This window comes from Cygnus atratus, chromosome 14 (genome assembly GCF_013377495.2).
Source record: "Cygnus atratus isolate AKBS03 ecotype Queensland, Australia chromosome 14, CAtr_DNAZoo_HiC_assembly, whole genome shotgun sequence".
Classification (NCBI taxonomy): Eukaryota; Metazoa; Chordata; class Aves; order Anseriformes; family Anatidae; genus Cygnus; species Cygnus atratus.
The window spans coordinates 19,699,688-19,725,192 of NC_066375.1; the positions used below are offsets into that span (position 1 = coordinate 19,699,688).

The 25,505-nt window shown below is 38.4% G+C and overlaps 1 protein-coding gene across 7 annotated transcripts; it reads left to right on the forward strand.

Annotated features, from left to right (window-relative positions):
- The first annotated feature begins 1,433 nt into the window (after positions 1 to 1,433).
- On the forward strand, positions 1,434 to 24,643 carry FBXO38 (F-box protein 38). 7 transcript variants are annotated; one of them, XM_050713567.1, is made up of 23 exons: positions 1,470 to 1,578; positions 3,982 to 4,079; positions 4,289 to 4,430; positions 5,334 to 5,467; positions 6,577 to 6,740; positions 7,164 to 7,329; positions 7,715 to 7,852; positions 8,155 to 8,292; positions 8,709 to 8,802; positions 9,228 to 9,358; positions 9,679 to 9,849; positions 10,762 to 10,904; positions 11,738 to 11,960; positions 12,652 to 12,771; positions 13,875 to 14,054; positions 15,870 to 16,589; positions 19,261 to 19,361; positions 20,081 to 20,183; positions 21,250 to 21,416; positions 22,048 to 22,193; positions 22,934 to 23,037; positions 23,271 to 23,384; positions 24,003 to 24,643. In XM_050713567.1, the coding sequence occupies exons 3-23, from the start codon at positions 4,303 to 4,305 to the stop codon at positions 24,179 to 24,181; spliced, it is 3,564 nt and encodes a 1,187-aa protein (XP_050569524.1). In that variant the 5' UTR covers positions 1,470 to 1,578; positions 3,982 to 4,079; positions 4,289 to 4,302; the 3' UTR covers positions 24,182 to 24,643. The 7 variants fall into 7 exon arrangements, with proteins under 7 accessions (XP_035419811.1, XP_050569524.1, XP_035419816.1 ...); XM_050713568.1 differs by having other exon boundaries at positions 1,487 to 1,578; positions 3,711 to 4,079; XM_035563918.1 differs by lacking the exon at positions 3,982 to 4,079 and having other exon boundaries at positions 1,434 to 1,578.
- The last annotated feature ends 862 nt before the right edge of the window (positions 24,644 to 25,505 follow it).

Below are 25,505 nucleotides of genomic sequence, written 5' to 3' on the forward strand. Positions count from 1 at the left end.
GTGAATAGGATTTACTGTGTGACCCTTCAAATGAGATGGTCTCAATACTTACTGTACCTGTGGACTCTTCTAATAGCTTCTCTGTGACTCCCTTAGCTTATTCTGTGATGTCAAACTAAAACTTTATTTTGTTATTTTAAATTTCACCACAGAGCATTGTGGATTACGCTGGAAAGATCAGTGACTGATTCTTTTCACTTTGGCTCCCATAACAAACAAAAATAAATACTCTGCTCAGTAAGAAGCAGGCTTCGTTGCTCAGTTCATGGGTGTATGAAATGTGCTTCCAAGAAGTTCAGCAAATTGTGATTTCCACTGGATCAGTTTGAACAGACTGATTAAAGGGTGGCCTAAATACTGACCCAGAAATGGCCTCTAACACACTATGGCAAAGACAGCTGGCAATAATCTTAGGCTGTGTTAAAACCGCTGCGGACAACATCAGTGTCACTTCTCCATTCATAAAGAACTGTGTGTTGAGGTGTAATTTTGACAATTTACATTAGTTTCCTCTCAAAAGCCACATATGTGCTGAAGAATGGCAGAGCCTTGCTGCGGCGTGTGAGCAGCCTCACTCGCCGCCACCTTGGGGACGTGCTACTGATGTGCGGAAAGCAAACTCCACAATCAGTAAGATTGTAAAGTAGGTATGTTTATTCAGCGCTGAGCAGCACGGGGGGTAGTCCCACCAAAGTCGTGTGCACCCCAACGTGGCACTTGCCTTGGTTATATGTGGTGAAGAGTTATATATGCATGAAGTTTCTCGATATGCCTATGCATGACCTATCCCCGCTTTGTATCAAAATTAGTTCCAGGGAGTCATTTTCATAGATTCCTCCTATCCACGCTTGTGCAGTGTTTTCTGGTAGTGGTCACTGGGGGTCGTGGGGATGAAGATTAGTGAGCCTTCCTCGTCACCGCTGGTTGACCTCTCGTCTCAGACTCATAAGCTTCTCAGCTTCTGCTTAAACTGCAGATTCGGTTTCAGTTGGTTCTTGAAATGTGTCTCCTGTTTTCTATCAGGAACCGTTTTTCATGAGGAATCCTAGAATTTCCTGCCTCAGTTTCTTTGCACAATAGGTAGCGGAAGATATAGTACGTGTCCCTTACCTGTCTTATTTACTAAAATTCTTTTGGCTTCCTTTCACATGCCCATTAACCTATCTTATCTACTGAAATCCTTTTGGCTTCCTTTCACATGCTCATTAGCCTGTCTTATCTACTAAAATTCTTTCAGCCTCCTCTCACTACTACACATCTTTGTTCGCTATTGTCACATCAGCTCTCTTTAACAAATCTTTCAGGGTTCCCTTCGTTCCGTTTCTTTTCAAAATATGCAGCGTGCATCCCCATAACCCAGCGGGCTGCCAGCCAGCGGCGAGCCGGGCCACACCCAAAATGGCGGCGGCAGCGCTCCGCCTCCCCTTTGCCGCCACACCAAGATGGCGGCGGGGCGGGCCGGTGCCGGGAGCGGCCCCGGAAGCTTGGTGGCGCTGGCGGAAGGGGACGCGCAGCGAGCGCCGGCCGGGCTCGGCCCTCCCGCCGCGGCCACCATAACAGGGCGGCGCTGAGGGGCAGGTGAGGGGCGGCGGGGCGCGGAGGGGCCGCCCGGGGGCGCGGTGGGGCCCTTCCGGCCCTCCCGGCTGCAGGCGGCTGGGTCCGGGTCCGGGTCCGGGTCCGACCTGGCGCCGCTGTCCCTAGGCCTGCGGCCTGACAGGGCCTGAGGGGAGCGCGGCCTGGTGAGGTGCAAAATCAGCCCCAAATCAACCCAAAATCAGCCCTTCGCCCCGGGGAAGCGCCCCTCTGAGCTCGGCTCTCCGGGTCGGAGCCGCTCGTCCCTCAGTTCGGGGCTGGGGGAGCTGGGCAGGCCCCGGCTGTGCTGTGCCTCCCGGCCGCTGGGCAGGCCCCGTCGGTGCGGAGTGGGGGGCGCTGGGCGAGGGGTGGGCGGCAAGGCGATGTGTCGGTGCGGTGGTCCTCACGATGTGAGCTGAGGAGGATAAAAATCGTCCGACTGCTTTGTTACGTGTTGCTTTATTTTTGAAAATGGGGTCAGCTTGCCAGTGGAGAACGAAATGGTAAAGGTGCGCCTGTCAGGCCGGAGCAGAGCCCAGAGGAACGTGTGTGTTTAGCAAATACTGTCGTGTAGGTGTTCTTTTTCACCTGTACCTCTAGGGAAGAGCCAAGCTACCGTCCAAACTCAGGGCTAGTCATGTTAGCTGCCTTTAAATCTTACAGGATGCTTCTAGAGTTTTTCCCCTTCATGCTGTTTTACTAGTTAATATCTTTCTCTTCTCTTACCTTTGATCACAGTTCTTCAGTCTTTCTCTCTGCTGTACTTTAAACACCTCTCTACTCCCTTATGTGTCTGTATTCATCTAGGTTCATGTTGTATCTAGTTCTATTCAAATGAAGTGATTAGATGACATTTGCTTGGAATCCATGTAATACTTGTTTTCATTAGAATCCAATATCAAAAGTAGTTCAACTTTGTGGATTTGAACTACATTACAGTACGATATTATTAACATCTCAAACTCTTCCCATGTGCACCAAAAAGAAATGTAGCATATGTACTGACAGCAAATTTAGAGTCTTTAGTTTTGGCTGGAGAAGCCCTAGCCAATTCACAGGGGTAGAAATATGTTTCATGCTACTCAGTAGCAGAAGGTGCCAATTAAGTTCTTTTAATATTGCCATTTAAAATGAAATGAATTATGACAACATAGAGTTGTTAAAGTGCATACAAAAATGTGTGAAAGCACATGCTTTTCAATAATTAGATTGCAGGGAAGCCGTTAATATTTCAGATTTTTTGTCAGCGTATAAATTATTTATGTTGGAGAATGCAGTCATTTTTCATGTCTGTGAAATGTTTTGTTTTTCTGCTCAGGTGCCACTTATGTGCAATGTGAAGCAAATGCTATGGTGTATTTGCATCATAGTGAATGCTTTAACAGAAACATTCCTTAAGTTTTCCAAAATCTGTCTTTTTTAAAATTTGTTTTCCCTCACCCATTGGATTTTGGTATTCAACCTGTTAGACAGGTTTATTGAGTTAATGGTGCTTTACCCTACTTAGCAGAAAGCATTCCTCAGCTAAATAGCAGTAGTAAAGACATTTCTCTTGCCACTCATCTACATAAGATGTTAACTCAGTTATTCTGATATTAACATTGAGTTCATGTTATTTCAGCTACGTGTTTGTTACTTCCTACAATAAATTTGTATGCTTTTAAATAAAACCTTTTATTCATATTTCAGTCTTTGTATGCCAGTATATGTGCTGTGGGACAGTATACACACAAACACCTTAATTCAGTAAAGGGAAGGGGGACAGAAATCCTGCACATTGCTGCTGAGGCAAGGTCTTTCAGTTTTTCTGGGACTTTGATCTTTAACTAAGCAACCTGAATATTTTATGTAGTGTTCTAACCTTTAAGAAGAGCTGGTTTGAGGACTTCTGATAGTCCTTTGTTTTTTCCAAGAAAGATCAGTGGGTGCCTTGCGTTTCTAAAAGGAAAATTGTTTTTTTTCTGCTAGACAGAGGCCTTGTGCTGTTTCAGTGGAAGATATCTAGTCGGTATTCGGTAATCTCTCTGTGATTTGTCTTGAAGTAGTATGTGGATGGTATCTCTGAAGACACCATCACGCAGAGGAATTGATCTCTGGTTAAATCCATGATGATTTTTCTCTTGATCTGCTTGCCTTAGCTCAAAGGGACTTCCTGGTTTCTTAGAATCATAGAATGTCCCAAGTTGGAAGGGACTGACGAGGATCATCAAGCCCTACTCCTGGCTCCATGCAGGACCACCCAAAAATCAAACCATATGTCTGAGAGTGTTGTTCAAACATTCACACTGGCGGGCTTCGTGCTATGATCTGGGGATCCTATTACAGTGCCTGAGCACCCTCTCAGTGAAGAACCTTTTCCTGACATCTAACCTTGACCTCCCGTGATGAAGCTTCATGCCATTCCTTCAGGTCAGCAGAAAGAAAAGAGATCAGCACCTTCCCTTCCACTCCCCCTCATGAGGAGGCTCTAAATCCAGGAAGTTACGACTGAGACCTCGCAATACCAGGCAAACTACAACTTTCTCGAAGAATTTTTCAATTTCTTAGTTAACTCTGTTCAGCTGTACTGGAGTTTGTCTTTATTTGCAGATTTTGCTTTTTGCTTTTTTTTTTTTTTTGAGAAACCAAGCTTAATCTGGTCTGTCCTCTACTCTGTCCTTTTTCTCTTTCAGTTGCACTGAATTTGCATAACATTGTGAACATTTCCTTTCTTTAGAAATCATTGCAAATATGGGTCCCAGGCGGAAAAATGTGAAACCATGCTCAGTGAACAGAGAAGGCTCTGAGTCTACCAAAGCTGATGAGCCAAAAGACTACATGAACCAGCTCTCTCATGAAGTGCTTTGCCACATATTTAGGTGAGCAGCTTATTGGAAGTCAATTTATTATAGCATTTTCTATTTTGTTTTCCGATCTCACCTGCATTGATGCATGTGTAACATACTATTCAGAAAGTGTAGAGGTACCATGTGTGAACTACTGGATAAAAACTGGGTAAGGAGGGGGGAGAATTGGTCTTTCAGTTCCAGAATTCATTTGGACACTTTAAAAATTAACTTGCGAATGTCATGAATAGTAGAATGACGAAGAACTAAAAAAAAAAAAAAAAAAAAAAAAAAAAAAAAAAAAAATGGTAATTTAATTTTGTTCACAATTGTGTGATGACAAGTGTTTAAATATTGATTTCAGTCCAGAAATGCATATCAGCTTTGTAATACCTGAGATACATATTTTGAAATTGTTGTGCCTGTTTTGTAGTAGATGCAGAAGGGAACTTGGATGAATGTTATCTCTCCTACACCACAATCATCCTCCAGGATGTTTACCCATACCGATTACATTCAAAACATAGTGACTTACTGACAAGTTCTTTAAAAACAGTAGCTCCCCCAAAATATTTTCCAACTGAGCATGCTAGTATGTACTAGAAAATGAAAATACCTTTAATTAAACTGTGGGGAAAAAAATGTGGCAAATGGTTTGGTTAGCAGCATTTATTAGAGAACTAAAGCATCTCTCCATTTTAATATTGTGTTTGTACCTTAAATATCCGATATTCAGCGTCAAAAACTGGTGGTTCCTTCTCTGTAGCCAGATTTCACACTATTAGAGTACTGTCTGAAAATTCTATTTGAATTAATATTATTAGGCATTCAAAATGTATGAATTTATGTACTTGTGCTTGGGATGTTTTTTAGTTTGGAAAAGCCGAAGGAATCCACATTTGATAAATCAGAGGGGTGTTTTTTCCTCTCCCAAAGGTACCTTCCCTTGCAGGATATCATGTGCATGGAATGCCTGTCCCGGAAGCTGAAGGAAGCAGTCACTCTTTATCTGCGAGTAGTGAAGGTTGTGGATTTATGTGCAGGCCGTTGGTGGGAATACATGCCCACTGGTGAGTAATGCACTCACTCAAAAACTGCATTAAAGTGGTATTGAGCAAAACTGGCTGTTATTTCTACTGACATACACGAGGTGAATTTTCAGAAGCAGGAAGAGGAGTTAGAAATTTAATTCCTTTTGACTTTTTGTGATGTTTGGATGTCTTCCTTGAGTATGTGGTTTGGAAAATTAATCTGTGTCTGTATATATACGTGTGTGTGTGTGTGTTGGATATTTCTGTAGCAGAAATGGGGAATCTTGTAGCAATCTGTAAATACAATCTGTGTTTGTCTGATTATTGTAAGGGGGTTAATCCAAGAAGAGCCTGTTTACATGCAGGCAGGAAAAAGTACAGTGGAATGAGAGAGCAACTCATCTGCCACCAGTTAACAATGTAAGAATAAATAAGTTTTGATATCACACCTCAAGCCATCTTCAGAACAATAGATAAATTTGGCAACCTAGGTCAAGTCTGTGCATTTTAGGGTTTCTCTTAAGGTTTGTTGGGGGAGAGAGCTAAAGTAAATGTATTCTGAAAGTTAGAAGATCTGTGAAGTTAGATTTATTAGGACTGGTATTATGTAGATGGTTAGACCTAACCGAAGACAGATGTAAATACAGTCTTTAAATACTGTCTTAAATTTACTCATTTAAAATCCTTCATATCTGTTGTGTTATGTTAGAATAAAATAATCTTTTTCTTTAAGAAACTGTCTCATTTCATTGGGAATTGTGAGTTCCAGTGAATAGTGACACAGATAACTGATCTAGCTAGGTGTTTTTGAGCCATGTAGTTGATAAATGGAATTCCGAAAAGATAGAGACACAAAGTCTGTCTGCAGATTTGCTCTATCTGAAATGAAAGAAAGTGTAGTTAACTCTGTAGCCATGCAGCTACTTTAAAGGAAACATATAGTGAGCCTGCAAAATTCAAGGCAGAAGAGTATGTAGGTCATAATTTATAGAATCTGGAAGCGGAAGACAAGTTATTGCTTCACTGCACACGTCTTTTGACATTGTAGAATTTGTACCACCATATAAAGAGGAGAGCGTATTTGGCTTTCCCTTTACAGCTAGGTGTCTGCTGTTACACAAGTACCAAATCTGTTGTTGTTATCTCAGGTTTCACTGATTCCAGTTTCCTAACGCTGCTGAGGAAGATGCCAGACATTGAACAACTTTATGGTCTTCATCCCAGGTATCTTGAAAGACGCAGAGTCCGTGGCCATGAAGCTTTCAGCATTCCTGGAGTTCTAGAGGCTTTGCAGGCCTGTCCAAATCTGTTGGTGAGTGGCTAGATTCAAGAGAGAACTTCCTTCAACAGCTGAGATGATCTGTGTTAACAGAAGAAATGTGGCAGAGAATCATTGCCAGTATGTTTTCAGGGCTTTCTGTTCAGACCTGTTTTTTATATTCAGATCTGACTGTATTGTGCAGCGGTTAATTGTGACTATATTTGCAAATGTACAACTAGCTTGCAATCAAGTACTATTTTTAATTGCACCAGTGAGAATCACAGGTGATGTTAAGTCCAGCCATGAATTTAAACTCTTATCCCTCTGCTTTTAAAAAGATAAGTCTTGCTATAAATGTCCAGTAAAATGACACACTGCATTATATATCTCGTGTTACTGAGAAGTTTACTTGGCTAATAGGATATTGTTGCTTAAATTGGTATAAGAGTGTTTGCTTTTCTTCTTTTTATCCAGGGTGTTGAAACCTCTCATTTAGAGCTGGTGGAAGCTATTTGGACATATATGCCACAAGTTCATATTTTAGGGAAGTTTCGTAATCGTAATGGTGCTTTTCCAATCCCTCCTGAGAACAAGCTGAAAATTCCTATAGGAGCTAAAATTCAGACTTTGCACTTAGTAGGTAAGTGTTTAGTGCTGAAGTGGTTGGCTTCCACGCAGGTGAATTTAAAGGCTTTGAAACTTTGTGAGATTGTCATTCTTTTTAAGAGGAAATTTTTTTGGAATGTGTCATTTTTGAAACACTAGTTGCAATATATGTGATAGCAGATCCAAAGGATAAATTCTTAAAATAAATAAATAAATAAATAAAATGTTGACAAACGGAGGTGAACAGCTTGTGTTTAAAATCTTCTCAGCTTTTATTACATGCCACATAGCAAAGAAAACATTCTGTTTTTAAAGCCAGAGTATTAATCTGAAGAAAATTACCCTAGAGTTTATACTTCAAGATGCATTGTGTAAAATGGTACCCTGTTTAAACTTTTATTTTGTTTATATGTTATTAGGGGTGAATGTCCCTGAGATTCCTTGTATCCCAATGCTGAGGCACCTTTATCTGAAGTGGGTGAGACTCACCAAACCACAGCCTTTTAAAGATTTCCTTTGTATCAGCTTACGCACTTTTGTAATGAGGAATTGTGCAGGTAAGAGTGGCTCATCTGTGGAGGGGATGTTTTAGCATGTAGCAAATCTAGTAATTTTGTTGAAACTGCATAGGTACCAATTAATTGCAAATGGAAATCTTATTAGACAAGATTCTGAAGAGTTGTTTTATTTGCAGCATTGGATAGAAATGGATCCCTCTCCTCTACATTATTAAATTACGTAGTTCTGTTGACTTCTTGATCTAGAAGGATTTATGTGGGCATGTTTGAATTCTTTAATGTGGTATGTTCAATTTTGTTAACCGAACAACCTTTGGTCTATATTGGTCTGTTCTACACAGGACCCACAAATTCTTTGAAGTATGTTCCCCTAGTGACGGGCCTAGCTTCTGCCCGAAATTTGGAGCATTTAGAACTGGTTCGTGTTCCGTTTCTAGGAGGACTTATCCAGCATGTAGTAGAAGATAGCTGGAGATCAGGTATGGAACTTCTTTTATTTCATACTTTAATTAAATAGATAAAAATAAAAAATACTAGCAAATACAGGAGACATGAAGTTAACTTTATCTGTAGCATAGCCTTCCTTGATTGTTATTTTAAAGGTATCAGGTTTGGAACTATGGTTCTGGTATATTGCTCTGTATATAGTGCTCTGTATTGAATGCTGTTTAATCTTTTAACTGTAATTACTTCCAGACTGATACGTTAACCTTTCAATTGCATTTGTTGGTGAGTAGAATGGGCAGGATTGGAGGAGCATTGTTGCAAATATATCTTTAATCGATTTGTTAAAAAAATGTTTTGTTAATTCTCTTGTCAAGACAACACTGGTGGAAATGCGTAAGGCTTAAGGATGTTATCTATAACTGAAATGAAAGAATGTTTTTTTTGTCAGGTGGTTTTAGGAATTTGCACACTATAGTTCTGGGAGCTTGCAAGAATGCACTTGAAGTGGATCTTGGCTACCTCATCATAACTGCTGCACGAAGGTATAGTCCTTCAGATCTTTCTTCTCCCCTTTCTTTTTTAAAAATAAGATCTAGGTAATAAAATTCAAGAACACAAGGAAGCAGAGCAACCTTCAAAAGTTTAAGGAATGAGTATTTGTGAATGTCATGTGACAGGAGTATTCTGTGGCTAAAATAACTGGAGTTCTTTCTGCTTCTGAGTCACTTTGTGTCTTAAGCCTTGTTCTTGGACTTGTATATGAAAAGCATCATGCCGTTAGTCTCTCAACTCTGATATTGCTATGTAACTGCAAAATACTGCTGTAAAGATACAAATACCCTCTTATTCCTGCTATTTTTGAAATAATATTTCCATTCTGATACCAGAGGGCATCTTCTTGAGTGGTTTCTTTGGTAATTGTGTTTTGGCATGCCTTTTAATATGAACAATTCTTGGTTGCATTCAGGTTGCATGAAGTGCGGATCCAGCCTTCCTTGACCAAAGATGGTGTTTTTTCTGCTTTGAAGATGGCTGAACTGGAATTTCCACAGTTTGAAACTCTTCATCTAGGATATGTTGATGAGTTTTTACTACAGTGTATGACATTTTTTATATACATAATTATTTGACAAATGCAAGAATTAAATGATGTCTTGTTGATGTCTTTTCAGTCATTTTCTAGGAGTGATTAAAAAAATTTTAATGTGCCCTTGGTGAGGCTGCTGATCTCATACAGCAAAATGTTTTTTTCACTTCCTGAAGTACTTACTGAAATTAGGAAAGCGTCAGTTTTATTGAACTGAAGTAATAAGCTTGATCCATTTGCAAATTGGACTAAAATAGGGAATTAGGAAATCATGCTATGAAAGGCAATTTTCTGAAGTTTGCTACTGTATTTTCTGCTGTTTTTTCCATAGGTAAAATGACAAATGGGGACTTGGTGAAGTATGGCTTGGCTGATGTGGTTGAAAATCCAGGAATTATTACAGATATTGGTATGAAAGCTGTAAATGAGGTTTTTTCTTGCATCAAGTATCTGGTCATTTACAACTGCCCACATCTACATAACCCAAATAATTGGATCACAGGTATTGCACGCTTTTTAAAATTTCAGCAATACTATATGTGAGCTATTCATCCTGAAACTTAACTTTTAAAACATAAAATCCTCTTAGTGGAAAAGCATAATTAGATATTATAAGGAAAGGCTGAGGTGTTGAAATGTACTTGCAAAAGATGTTTAATGTCCTTTGACCGCATGCATACTTTGTATATAGAAATTTCATATACAAATGTAAACACATTTATTTGCAATGATAGGCGAGGAAGAAATCAGTATTATTTCTTTTTAATTAGTATTTTAAATATAAAATGCATCATAAAATTGGCAGCATGTCCAATTTTTGATATGTGTATTTTAAGTATGTGTATTTTTATTTTAATACCTCTTGAATGCACATCCTTTCAGGTCTGGTGGTGAGAAGATAGTCAAAACTTTGGCCCCCTGGATTTTATTTTCCTGAGAGCTGGTAAAAGTACTAGAGAGACAGTGACAAACAGAATGGGGTTCTTGTCATATGGATGCTGACATGTTATGAAATAGAGCTGAAAATACAAATTTATTTTTGTGCAGTCATTGGATAACCATAAGATGATAAAATGACTTGTGACATTACTCATAGGAACTGTACAGAGGATAACCCAATGTTACAAACTAAGACATCCACAGAATTAATTTGTTTTGCTCTTTACAATTTGGAGGTTGGTAGAATATGGAAAACCCATAGAGTGATATTAAAACAGATTTTTTTTCCTCATACCGCTGCTTATTCTAATTTTTTATAAATACAATTAATGATGAATGGTTTGGAACCATAATGATGCTGGTAATAGTCAAAGCTGGGGATACCAAAGCTGCCTACTCTCAAATCTGGAATGAGTATAAAGATGAAAAACTGAAATAGCAGTTCTTAAAGAAATGCATCTCTTCTTTTCTGCAGATCATTCAAGATGGACCCGACTGGTTGACCTCACCCTAGTGCGATGCCACGCAATAAAGCTAGATTCTTTTAGTCAGTTCATTGAGTTATTGCCAAGCTTAGAATTCATTTCTTTGGACCAGATGTTCCGTGAACCTCCTAAGGTGTGTATTTCAATGACTGCTTTTTATTTCTGCCTGCTCAGTTGAAATACAGTGAACTCTAGCTGTTACATATGCTTTTAAGTTGTAATACATTAAATAGCTTGGTAAATAAATTACTTAGGTTGCAGTTGCTATTATCATGTTTTGTTAGGGAGAGTGATGCTTCTTTTGAAGATAGAGCAGTGATATTTATGATGTATGTGACCAGGAAACGTGACCCATGTTGATTCCGTGTTCTGTTGAGATCTCTGCTGCTTCTTCATTTTGTTGATTTTTATTTTTTTCACACTGAAGGATCCCTCTAAAATGGTGAGGGCATTTTTATGATAATGTAGTGGGTGAAATGGGGGCATTGTTCCCCTACTGGAGTGCTTTCAAAGCTTGGGAATTTCATTTTTTAATGTTCTTTCTCTCATACTGTAACACAAATCTTTGTAACATCTGTTGTAACATAATGAAAACTGCTTTCTTTGATCATAAATTCTATCTTGAGGCTACTGCATTCCAGGAGGACTATATAATCTGCTATTTGTATTGATGTAATATGATCTCATAGCATATAATTCAATAAAGTAAGATTATATGCCTTATGGAGTTCCCTTTCATTAGGAGTTTAACAGAGGAGTGAAAGTTTTCTGGGTTGCCAAACTTAAGACACTTCTTATGCTACACATTGCAGCAAATATTAGGAACAGTTTCCCAGTTCTTCATATGCATGTTGGTCTCCTATCTTGGGTGCTACTGACCGAATGCCTTTTCTTTTGGTATTAGAATATGTTATGGGGATAATGTATCGCTGTTTTCAAATCTTTATAGTTGCTCTTTGCTTTCAGGGTTGTGCTCGTGTGGGCCTAAGTGCAGGTACAGGAATTGGTGTCTCATCTGCCCTGGTCAGCAATCAGAACTCCAACAATGACAATGACAACAACAATAACCACCAGAATAACAACAATCCCAACATCCACCACAACAATCACCAGCACCCAAATGACCAAAATGAGGAGAATGAGCTGCGGCAAGATGGGCAAGCTGAAGAGCAGCAGATTGCAGCTGAAGGTAATTTGAGATTTTGGTTAACCTTTGGGGGAAGTAAAGGTATTTGCATGGCCATTTACCTAGAGTCCCATGTAAATGAGAGAAGATACTGGTATATGTTGAAAACTCATTACCCTTACGGTTCCTGGTATGTAGCTTCTTTAATCTTTTTAACCTTTTCTGAGGGCTGTCTGCATATTTCTGACACTTTTTTGATAAAAGCTATCTTTCTGTTGTATCAAATAGCTGACTTGTGGCAGTACAGATGTTAACAATGTGAAATTTCAGTGTGATGCTCATCCGTGGATGTGTGAAGTGTTTTCTAGGCTCTGCTGGTCAGGGCTGGGACAATGTCACAGTGTCAGTGTATTTTTCAGCTTTCCCAGCAAGGGCGGAAATCATTTGAGGGAATGAATGTGTAAATCCTGTTTGTACTGCTCACTGCAGTGCAACAAGGCTTTTTGAAGAGTGGAAAATTTGGAAGAAGTAAATCCCCAAAATTAGGCTGGTGCCTTAGTTAAGGAAAATATGTAAAACAAGTCTTTACGGGGCTTCAGTGTGCAACCTTGAGACTCCTTGAAGGAATCAAAGCAGCTGTTATTTAGTTCTTGGTGGCTCTTTGACTCTCCATGGGTGCCAGTTGGATTCTACTTATGCTTATGGGCTCTGTTCCTTTTATTTCCTTGTGTTGACCTCATGTCAATCTTTTCAGCATTAAATGAGATGGAGGAGGTGGCACCAGAGGAAGGGGTGGCTGCGGGGCAGGGCCACAACAATGACCCTGCTCACAGTCAGGCTGTCGTTCCTATGGAGGTCGATGAAGAGCAAGCAGGTAATTTTTTGGTTTTGGAAAGAAACTACCTTTTGGTATCCCCTTCTTGAGGGGTTAAATTCTTCAGTATAAGCCTGTTTTTGAATGGTTTTCTTCAGCTGGGATGTCTGATATATTGGAAATAAAGATGCTAGCACAGCTTCCTGCTGTGAATAAATTTATTCTATTTTAAAGTCTCTTTTGCATTCCCCAGTTTTCTTATGCCTATGTAGTAAAAGATCTGGATATTAAAGCTTTATTTATGCGCTGAGTATAATCAAAGGCTCAGAAGGCCTGAGTAAGCTTGTGCTGTTCTGATACTGGTGTACTGGCCTCACTTCTTTCACTGCAGTGCATGGAGTCTCTTTTTGCATTTTTTAAGCCAGAACAACTTGCTCCAGTATTCATTTAATTTTTGTTAGTGACATCTGTAAGGCAGTCTTGATTTCTTTTATAGCCACCATTTGCTGGACAACATAATTGCCTACTAAATATGCCAACACCATGAAGTAGCATACAGGTATGCTGGATCTGTTTGCGTTTTCAAGATAGCTCCTGAGAAAGGTTATTTAACTTCATATTCTTGTTCATTTATTGTATTAGTCACAGGTAGATGTGTCATTGTGATTGGGTAATTATTTTAGTTAGTAGGCAAGAGAGGTAACTAACAATGCACATTTGTACTCCAGGTTGATAATTCATGCTTTTCCTTTCCACCTCTACTGGTGGGATTAGAAGGGTAACTGCAGATGTTCTGGCCTACATTTCTGTCCTTGTGGTGGAAGTTTCAGGAACTGATTGTAATACATAGTGCAGTTACTCTTAACGATTGTGGAAGAACCTTCGAACTATTCTGAAGCAGAGAAACTTTACTGTGAAAACCTGTATTTTGTCTTGCGTTGTGAACCTTCCAAACTTTCCTTTCCAAACTAGAATGTCTAGTGCTGAAATGCAGTGATTTGCTCTTCCCATACCTGGATTTTAATAAAGGAGACACGGAAAGGGTGGATAAGTTGAACCAAATTCATCTTGTCACTTTTTCAAGCGATTCTAGAAGTTCTTTGGCCCTTTAATCTATGTTTCACTTACTTTTATGTGAACTGTTGCCATTCTTCTTCTTTCAGGACCAAGTGGCATTCAGCCTGTTGTAAAAGCAGCGCCTATTACTGTCCATGATTCAGACAGTGAGGATGAGGAAGAAAACACGGGAACTTCAAGAGCCTGCATCACTAACAACATTGCACAGAATTACTCAGATGGAGAGGAGAAAAACAGAGATCCAGTGGAAATTAGAGAACCTTCAGGTGTGGAACAGTTGGGTGAGGGCTGGGCACTGTTGAGCAAAATTTACTCTTTAAGATTCAGTTCTTTGGGCCTGTTTGGTTCTACTCCATTGTGTTCCATTCCATTCTATTCTTTATGGTTCAGTTCAATTTACAGTTTTGTAAAAGGCATGTTTGTTTGCTGCCGCCTCTTTTTGTTGTTGTTATCAATCTAGAATGAAGATGCAGGGACACCTCTCTCTGAGCTCTGATCACATAGTTGCTATACAGAGACAGATCAAAAATAATGGTGCTGCGCTACTCTGCAGGCAGAAGAAACCTTCTGCTCTTCTGTATTTGCAAGTGCGCATAATTTATCATGTCTCTGAAGCCAAATTTGCAGCTAGTTGTCTTTATGATTCATCTGCCAAAGCATTACTGCTGATAGAAAAAGTGACAGTTGTAGCCATCTTCTAGTTCTTACAGGTCCTGTGGGAGTGTCCCGGAGGGGACACTTTAAAGGCTACTTTACTTTGGGGACTTTGGAAGTTAGAAAGAATTCTCGGGGTGATGTTCAGTACTCTGTCTTCACTACCTCTGAACAGTGCTCAAGTTTACTGCGTGTGTGTGTATATATATATATATATATATATATATATTTATTAGTAGTATAAATATTATTATGACTCCTTCGGAGTCAGAGGGCTAGAGCTTTGTAGTAGAATGACAACTATAGAGTTACTGAGTTGTTGTCTCTTGTAGAGTTTACAGCTATTAGCTGCGCATCTGTGGTGCTAAGTCTGAGTTCTCTGTCTGATGCCGTATGACGTACTGCTTTCCAGCAAAACAGATGACTCACTTTTCTAAGTGGTTTCATATGCATGTAAGAGAGGAGGAAGTCAAAGTCAAATTATAAGTAATTGACAGAGTGCATATGGTCTTAAGCCTTGGTCAGTATTTAGCTAAGCAATTAGCATAAAAGTCCTGCATTGTGAATGACTGAGGTACATACTGGTCTAGTATTGATTTCATTTCTGCAAAGCCTGAGGCAAATTAAGGCAGCAATGAAACAAGTATCTTCTTATAACCAACGTACTCTCTGCCCATCATCCCCACTGTCATTTTAGTACATTTCAATGAGGCTGTAGGGTGCTGTGCTTACAGCATAGATGTCAGTTCTGTTTTGGGGCTTGAAATAACCCACAATAGTGACAAGCTGCTTTTGGAGACAATTGAAATGAACTTTTGTAGAGCCAATAATGGTTTTGGGGGCTTGGTTTAATGTAATTAGCTGAGAAAGTTAAGATAGTAGACGTCTAAGTTCCAATTGTGATTTCTGTTCACTATGGATTTTTGTTCATCTGCAAACTGAGACTAGTACCTAGCAACATCGTGTTTCATACCCGGAAGGGGAGCTAAGAATTGCTGTTGAAAACATAAACTTTAGTCACATCTATGTTGCTATCTAATTCTTCAGATTTATTCTTCATACTTAAGAAAGCATAAGCCTAGTATTATCACTGTGTTTTGTTAATATTTTTGGGCTTTGGCCTTTTTAACCAATTAAGTGATTTGTCAAAATGTTAGCATTTCTGGCAAATATGTCTATTTACTGACAAACATACCAGCATACTACTATAAAAATAGCTGCAAGACTTTATAGAGATTCAGCAACTGCTAGAACTGCTATTAATTCCCATAACATCAGAAGGAGTTGTGAATAGCAGAATGGTTCTGTCAAGATTCGTCATTATCCTCTAGGCTACCTTCTGTTTTAAGTAGTCTAACAGAGTAGCACTCAATATATTTGAAATGTGTATTGGGTTGTCTCATTGTTCTCTCATGCTTTACTTACAGTGAGCGGTAAAGGCAAGACACCACTGCGGAAGAGATGCAGTGCCAGCCAAGTGGGCCAGGCAAAGCAGTTCCATGCCGAGGAAAGCAGCTGTGAGAAAGGTTGTCAAGTAACAAGTGAGCAGATTAAAGCTGACATGAAAGCAGCAAGTGACATGCCTGAAAGGAACAAAAGCAAGGATTCTTACCCGGGTTGCAGTAATGCAACGGGATCAACAGGAACATCCAACTCCTGCAGTGCTGTTTCTCCTAGCCCTGACTGTGCACAGACGGCTGGTAGCCACTCTGCTGGCACCAGCCCAGCAGCTGCAGATGAATCCAGGCAATGTGTCTGCTCGCCTAGTAAAAGTGAAGGTTCCAGTGAGAGAGAGACTGAGGAGAGCTCTGTTTGTTCCAGGTGTTCCTGCTACAAGCCACAGGACACACAGCGGAGGACTAGTGGGTGTTGTGATGGGGAATACCCATCCACGAGTGGAGCCTGTGGGAACGGACCAAACAGCACTGGGTCAGATTTTGCACTTAGGACTCTGCCAAACTGTGGGTCTCCAGGAGAGGCAAGTGATGAGAGGACTAGTGGGAGTGCCTGTGGGCCTGCCAGTGGGGAGGAGAGCATGGGCTCACAGCAAAGGAGCTGTGAGCTGGAGTATAAAGAAGAGTATCCTCGCCGACCACTAACAAGAGCTAGAAGCAAGCTGTCACATGTCCCTCTGGTGTCAGAGTCAGGTATGGCCTATATGCGTATGTTCGTTTCTGAGTAAACTACTGCGCTGGCATGAGACAGTATTGAACAAGAGCAACACCCACAGGTAATACTGAAGTTAAACATGAAGTTTACTGATTAATAATATAAAACTGTGTTGTTGTCAGAGGGTCAGAATATTGATCTGGAATGTCTGACTTCACTGCCATAGCTAGGTAAAATAACAAATCTCTCTGTAAAAAATGCCAGTGACTTTTTTTCTCCGTGCAAGTATTTCTGTATGTTATCCATACATACTAAACATTGTTTGATTTACTCATTTGAAAACCAAATGCAACTTCTTTTGACAGCATCTCTCTTCCTGTGAAGGCTGTCATTCATTGAAACATAAGACTGCCTCCCCCATTAAAATTCTCCCTTTAAAAGGAAGAAGACAGCAGGTACGCTCAGATCTTAGAAAGAAGGCAAAAGTTAATAACTAATACTTTATCAAGCAATAAAGAAAGCCGTGATTATGATTGAGCTATAATACTGCACAAGCTTGTGCACCTCCATATTGGACTTTACTTCCAGGTTTATTAAGGCATGATGATCAAATGTGTTGAAAATTGTCTTTTAAAGTAAGTTCACTTTTCACATCATCTAAACCATATGAACAAAACAATAAGATAAAATCCTGAGGGGCTGAAATGAAGCCAGAAATGTTGGGAGAGAAGAATAAATGCAAGGGGTGAACTTGCTGTTTCTTCCAAATATGCTTGCTTGCCAAAATAATCATCTTAGTTTGGCATAGCACAGTTTGTAATTACCTCATATGTCCAGGATTCTTTCCTGAGAATATCTGGCAAGTAAAATGAAATTTAAAAATTAAACATGTAGTTACAGAACTATATGTATTGGAGGTAGAAAGGATTGATGACAGATTCATACCTCTGTTAACATGGAATGATTCAACCACAGCATGTCCCAATATCTTTCCAATTCCCAAGTGTTAGCAAAACCTAAATCACCTAGGAAGTTGTTCCGAAGCTGAACGCATCTCAGCTTGAAGAAATGATCCTGTTTTTAAATTTAAAATGTTTTCTACCTTGTTCCATTACGACCAGATACTAATCTACAGAAATCAAAAGAAAATATTTCCTCCCTATCCTTGTCCATTACCAAAAATAACATTAAGTCAGTCAGATCTAATTATTACTTCATTGCAGAGTTGGAAATGTTTTTCCATAAATAGCCTAAAAATGTGCCTTAAATATCATTGCTTTCTATTATTCTGGCATAAATTAAACTGATTTTCAGCTTCTGTAACAAACCTATGTTTGATAGTAGAAATAGTTTTCTTTGTAATTATTTAAACAGTCGAACAAGCTGAATAATAAAGACAGTGAAATTTTTTAAAAAATTACCACTTACTAGCTGGCTAAAGGATGATGTGTAATTTTAATGTTTACCTTAGTAAAAACGCAAGCCACAATTTTTCTTGTAGTAATTCTTTTCGTTTAGACTTCTTTTAATTTTCATTTGTAGTGAAGCAAGCTTTTCACATGTTACCAGCATGTTGTATTGAACCTTCTGTAAGGCCTTGGGCTATACCTTGTACAATTCAACACAAAATTGGAAAGTTTTACCAATGTTATATGTAGGAAGTATTTCTCTTAACTGTAGATAACTCTAGGAATTGTTAAAAACAAACAAAACAAAAAACAATAACAACAAAACCAAACAAAACCAAACAAAATAACCCCAAACCAAAACATGGGAATGATCATTCATGGATATCAAGCTACTTAACATTGCATCTTTCAGTCTGTGGATTCCGTAAAGGATTAGCCTGAATTTTGCAGCTCATTGGTGGAATTTGATGTCCTATAGGAAAAGAGAATTTTGAATGTTAATAGTAATATAGATTGGAGTAGTTAATATTTTGTCTGTAAAATTTTGCACTTTTATCTTGATTATGAATTGTAAGGATGCCATCTGTTTAAACAAAAAAAAGTTAAAGGAAGCTTCATTTTAGTAAAATAACTTATATTTTTGATCTGTCAATCACAGAAAATTAATTCTGGGGTATACTTTTTGTCTTGATGTAGGAAGTAAGGTTTGTCATCTATTACCGTTTTTTTCAGTTTTATGTTTTAAAATCGAACAGGAATTTGATATCATAGATGCAGGTAACGGAGTAAGAAGCAGCTTGGGAACCTCTAAGTATTTTATACCTGGGCATTGTTTGCAATATCAGGAAAAAGTTGGTGACAGTTATACGGAACAGATTTTCAAGTAGTTTGGGAATATTTCTACTATTTAAAGCTTTGAAGTTATTTTGGTTCTTGCATTCATTAAGAACATTGTTTGCTGCAGAGAACGAAGTGTAACCTAACAACTCATTATCTGTTCTTTTCTTGGCTCTTCATCTCTGATTTTGGACCAGTAAGTTCAGCATTCCTGTGTTTTCATCTATGAACAGCACTTCCTCCCCTCAGGTTATTATTCTTCATGAATGATTCAGAGCAACAAACCTGAACATGTTTTTTGGTGCAAGGAAAAGATATGTAGTTGTTTGCAGGACAGACAGGTATTTTGATCTAGTTCTGTAAGAAATAGGTGTACTAAATGACACTTTCAGCTAGGAATTGCCTCTATGGATGTTCTCCTGAAATGCAAACAGAAAAACTTTTTCTGGTGTTCTGTTTTCAGAGGTGGCCAAGCCAAAGCCACGGCAAACCACAAAGCGGAAAAGGACAGCTGACAAGTCCACAAGCACAAGTGACCCAGTTATTGAGGATGATCATGTTCAAGTAAGGTCTTTTCCTCACCTGGTACAGGTTTATCAGCTGGCTATGCTCATAAACAATGATACGGTAACACAAGCTTGTCATCTTTGTAGGGCCAGATGATGTTGCTGCTCTCTTTTGTCCTGTCTGTACAGAGGAAAATTCTGTTAGGTGCAATGATTCTCTGACAGGCTTGTGAAGAGCAAAGTACAAGCTAAAGCTAAAACTGAAGTTTGTCAGATGCTCATAGTTATAGTGCTGCATGAAGCCCTGCCTTCCTGTACTGTTCTTGATGTGCAGGGGGAAATTTTATTCTTTAGTTATTTTTGAAATGACAGCATAGGCTACTGCTGTTAAAGGAAACATGGGATATGTAATTACCTCTGGATATACCAGCTCAGCCGTTATGTTGCAGGCTGGAAGTTTTCTTAGTGTGTGAATAACTGATAGATGTTACTTAGATTTTTCTGATAGAAATTGTGCTTTCTGATATGACTTCTATTTAATCTTGGGAAGTTGTTCTTTTGCATTTTGTGATGCGCTGATCAGCAGGAAGACTTTTTTTCTTAGTGCCAGTAGGAGCTTAGTCATCTCAAATGTCTGTTGTGTACAGAAGCTGCATTATGTTTATTAGTATCCAGTCAGTATCCTTCTGTATCTGGGAGTATCCTTTACAATTCAGCTTATTTTATTTTCTTTATTTTTTCCCTGTTATAGTTTTTTTAATTTTTTATTTTCACCAGGTCCTGACTTTGAAATCCAAAAACCTTGTTGGAATCACCTTGACCAATTGTGGAATAACGGATTTGGTACTGAAAGACTGCCCCAAAATGATGTTCATACATGGTATGTAGCTAATGCTATGCCTGCCTCCTCCATCTGGGCTTATTAGAAGTTCCTGAAGGAATTAAAGTTACTCCATTGCTTGTTTTATATTTATCATCTGCTTTGCTACAAGTCAAACTGATGCTGAGAATTACTGCTTCTCAGTTTGATTGTCCCTTTCCTTCTAAGCTGTAACATATTTAATGAAGATTAATATCAGAAAATCAACAGTTGAAATTGTGACATCTATGAAGATAGAGATGTTTATTGAAGAGAGATAAAACAACAATTGAGAACTGATGAAATGAGTTCTAGAACACTTCATTTTTTCTCTTATTTCTTCCTGCTTCCCTAGGCTACTTAGCTGACACGATAATGTCTTCCTTCCTGACAAGATAAGAGTCTATTTTCAATTATGGTATTTAAGATACATTAGATTCACGTTCTGGGTTGTATGACTAGTCCTGTATTGAAGCATTGGGTCATTTATTGTTTCCTTCAACATCTACACTAAACAATGTGTTCTCTTCTGAAATGAGGTATCTCTAATTATCAGAGAATGAAGGAATTATTTTTTTTAATTTATTTTGGAATATTTCTCTAAACATGCATTATTCTTTAACTAAATTTTGATGACACGAGCGTGATTACTGGAAAGGAAATAGCTTTCCTTTACATTGTGTGGCTTTGTGGTACTCTATATTTGATTTGGTTTTGAGGTCACTGATTTTCAATTGTGGAGATACACAGATAGTTTCAAGTTTTGTTTTTTGTTTCTTAAAGAAACAAAGGGAGAAAAAGGTTATTGTTAGATTAAATTTGTCATGGCCTTTTAAAAGGACTCATGTAATAGGTTCACAAATTAAAAGTTTGATCATGATGGGGATAAAATAAACAGCTGCTATATTTCTTCAATGTACTTAAGTTGCTAGCTATCCAAACTACTTCATTAATTTTTATTTACATTACTTGTTTACCTTCTTTCAAATCAGCCTGCTCGGAAAATCTCTGAACTTCTAAGGTCTTTTCAGTAGTATATTTCTTTTGTTTTCTTTTGATTCTTTTAATTTTGTTTGCTTATTTATAGCTACAAGGTGCCGTGTGTTGAAACACTTAAAAGTAGAAAATGCGCCAGTTGTCAATCGGTTTGACTACGCCCAGTGCAAGAAGTTAAACATGGATCAGGTTCTGGATCAGATTCTCAGGATGCCTCCGGAAAGAAACCGGATCATTTATCTTCGTCCAATGCAGCAGGTATGCAGCCAACTTTGTTGTATCATGAGCAGTGATGAAGTTTTACCTGTATTCTTTCACCTCTCTTGGCTTCATATGTTCTTCAATTAATGCAAGAAATGTAGATGGTAACAATAACTTGTTTATTAAAACTGTATCCCATCAAAGCTTTTATTGTAGATTCCAGAACTTGGGTGATACTGTATTTTAAGACTATCTCCATTTGTCATTGCATTAGAAGATAATATAAAAAAACATAATGCATAGGTATCTGTAATCTTTTACTGATACATCAGCAGTTAATCTTTTGACTGCTGCTGAAAGCTGCATCCTCTTTGGGTGCTAAACAGTGTTGCAAAACAGTTGTAGTACTGGGAGCCACCCTTTCTTCCCGCAGATTACTTGTAGGAGAAGTAAGCACTGACATTTACTTGTTGAGGTCATTTGACAAGTAAATAAGAGAACTTAGTTCAGGTTCCAAAAATATTTTTTTGACTTTAGCACTCTAACTGGGACATTGTGTTATACTGCAGCGCTGCTTCTCTCATGCAAAGTAATGCATGTTTTCGGGTTGATTTGTCTGACCAACGAGGGAAGGCTGATTTTGTATAAAAAACAGCTTTTACACGTCTTTGTTTGCCTTCTTTCACAGGTTGACACATTGACTCTTGAGCAAAAGATATTTAGTGGCCCTTATCCATACCACATTTGCATAATTCATGAGTTCAGTAACCCACCTAACGTCCGCAATAAGGTGCGCATTCGGAGCTGGATGGACACAATAGCAAATATTAACCAGTAAGTACTTGCCCCTCAGTAGCTCTACAGAAAAGATACTCAATCCTGATTCAGAGATACATTTAGCTGCAGACTTACAGTATTCTGTTATCCAAGTAAGAAAAAAAAGTTTGGCTAGTGAAGTTTGTGTTTTAGATGGTGTGATAATATAATTTCAGTATATAAAGATGTATGGAAAACGTAGATTAGATAAATGTGGTCATACGAAAAATACTGTAGAATTGTTCAGCTCTATTCCATACGGCAGTAAAGCAATTGAATGTTGAAGCAATCAGGATGGTTGAGGAATATCTTCAAATCAGAAAACAAGTTTTTTTAATTAAAAAAGAGAAAAGACCGGTTTGCTCCAAGTAGTAATGGTAGTTTCTGGGGAAGATGATGTGCAGTCAATTTCAGTTCCTTGCTGAGGAGCAAGAATTCCCAGCAGCAGGGACTTGTACACAGTGGCTGTTATCCAGGTACTTCAAGTCAGTGTTTCCGTTATTCAGATTTTCCACTGCAATGATTAAAAGGACAAATACATTTTTGAAGTTTTGTTTATTTTAACTGCTTTCCTCATTTATACAATACATATTCTCTGTGGTTACTCTCAAAGGTGAAAGGTCTTACGGGAGAGTTTCTATGGATTCAGGCTTATTAAAGTAACAGTTATGTGATAGGATTTCCCATTTGGTTCTTCCTCCTCCCCACTTCACATTTCCTAGCACTACTGGCTGTAATCTTTTCATCCTTCTCTCTAGAGAGCTTATTAAATATGAGTTCTTCCCTGAAGCAACACGAACTGATGAAGACTTGAAAAAATACACTAAGTATCCTTGGGGACGAGATATTTACACTTTAGAAGGTGCGTGTTTATAAAGACCTGAAAGCTGATGCTCTATCTCTTGCTAAGATAAGTAACTTTGAGTGCATCACATTATAAGAGACAGGAATAATAACTCCTGTGAGGGAAGTGGAGAACCTTTGACAGAGAGTGGAGGAATTGAAGTGAGGAGGTCCATTTTTATTTGATGAAGGCTGCTGATGCTGCAGGTGTGCCGCTGGCCTCCTTCTGTTCTCATCCTATCTCTCTTCTAGGCATTGTGGATGGCGCCCCTTACTCCATGATTACTGACTTCCCATGGTTGAGATCATTGAGGACAGCAGAGCCAAATAGCTATGCCAGATACGACTTTGAGGATGATGAGAGAAGTGAGTAGTCTTTTTTGATGTGTTCAAAGAACTTTAATTTGTTGCTTGGTCTAAAGCTGACAATGCACGTTCCTTTATTTTCTATTCTTTCACTACTTTACTAGGATAATCTTGGAATGTCCTTCGTTAGAGGTATTTTTAACTGATGTGGTTTTATATATACTTACCTAGATTTAGTTCTAAGAGATGAAGTTCAAGAGGATGAAGACAACACCTTTTTTGGCTATACCTTTTTCTGATTTTTTTAAACTGATTCATAGATTCAATGACTATAGTTCAATATTATCAAAAAATTGTGCATGTTTGATTAAAAGGAGTAGTTAGTTTAAACACAATGTTAAAGACAAAAAAAAATAAAAGGCTGCTGCTTCATCCTTAATTGCTCTGGTTTGTAAAACATCTAAGTGATCACTGAAACAGGTAACCTAAAACCATGTCAGATAAGTCTCAGGAGTAAGGTTCTGGGATTCCTTTTGCCCACAGACATAGGGACTTAGAGTATATTAAATAAGTATTGGAGCTATTGTGAAATTTAAATATGGGGAGGGAAAGGCAGGACAAATCCGTGAATTCATTTGTAGGAAAGGAATAGTTTTTATTCTTTTGTACCTTCCACAGCTACTATTTATGCACCCCGGAGGAAAGGACAGTTGTCTGCAGACATCTGTATGGAAACAATAGGAGAAGAGATCTCTGAACTGCGTCAGATGAAAAAAGGAGTATTCCAGCGTGTGGTGGCTATCTTCATCCACTACTGCGATGTCAACGGTGAACCAGTAGAGGATGATTACATCTGAGTGGATCCCCCACCTAACCTGTCATCTCTTCCTAAGTTCTGATTGGCACTGCCAGCTGAGAAAGCAGGTGGATTCTTTCTGAATGCAGAGCATTTTCTTGAAACACATACTTTGCAGTTGCTCTCACTCTGTTTGGGAAAGAGTATGTAGTAAATGTATAATGAAAAGTAAAAATTGTATACTAAGGTTTGTACATAGAGTAAACAAAAGAAAAAATTCCTAATGCTGAGACTTTATTTCATATGTTTATACAATTTAATTTAAATTCCATTTTAATGAAGGCCAATAATTAGGAACAGGGAAGAATATTTGAATTCTTCAGCCCATGCAATTCACAGAAGTATTTTTTTTCTTACAATCAAAATCCCATTTGCTGTGTTCAAGAGAGTCAGAGTCTCTTTTAATCTGTGCCTTTTTCTTGAGCATTTAAGAGTCCAGTCTGAGTAAACCTGTTGAGCACAATCTTTGTGTCTTGTGTGCGTTTTTCAAAGGGAGAGTATTCTACAGTTCTTGCAAAGAAGGCCAGAAGCTGGAAAAAATAGCAAAGTCAGTGATTTGTGGTAGTTTCTAGGCTTCATAAAAACATTTTTGGGGAAGAAAAAACATTTGGCACCTTAAAAATATGTTCTAAAGCAGTTTATACCGCTAGATTTCAATGTAATTGTTTGACTTTTGTAATATGAAAATTAAGTTACTAATTTGTTGCTTCCACTCTCTAACATAAATCTGCACGTACTAACTGGCTGAAAGCTGATTTTTGCTTTAAGACAGAAAAAGGTATGTGTAATTACTGACATGGCTACAACTGTGAAAAGCACACGAGTCATCTGACTCAGTCAGCTTTCAGGCTGATTCATGTTCAGCTCATGAATGCAGATTTTCCATACAGTCAGTAAATATTGCCATGCTTTGCCCTTGAATACTTGTTTTTATCGAGGTTAGAAAATGCCTCTCATTCCCACAGTATCAATAGGTGTTTTGTGTGGATGTCCAGAATTTGCTGCAAGTCCTCTATGCAGGTGTTGCTCGCTGTATATTCCACTGAAGTCCTTTTGATAGGGATTTGACGTGTTTAGGCAGATGTCAGCATTAACAAGCTGAAATTACTATATAGTATAGTATACTATGTTACTATATAGTATAGTATAAGAATCCCAGTTCTTCCCTAGACTGACAAATACTACTTTTTGTTGTTTTTTAATGACATGGTCATAGTGTAGCAAAACTCTATGCTTAATTTCAAATTAAAATTGATTATCTTACTGTCCATTAGTGACTAAACTGTGTGTGGATGCATCCACACTGCAGTTCCATAAATGTCATC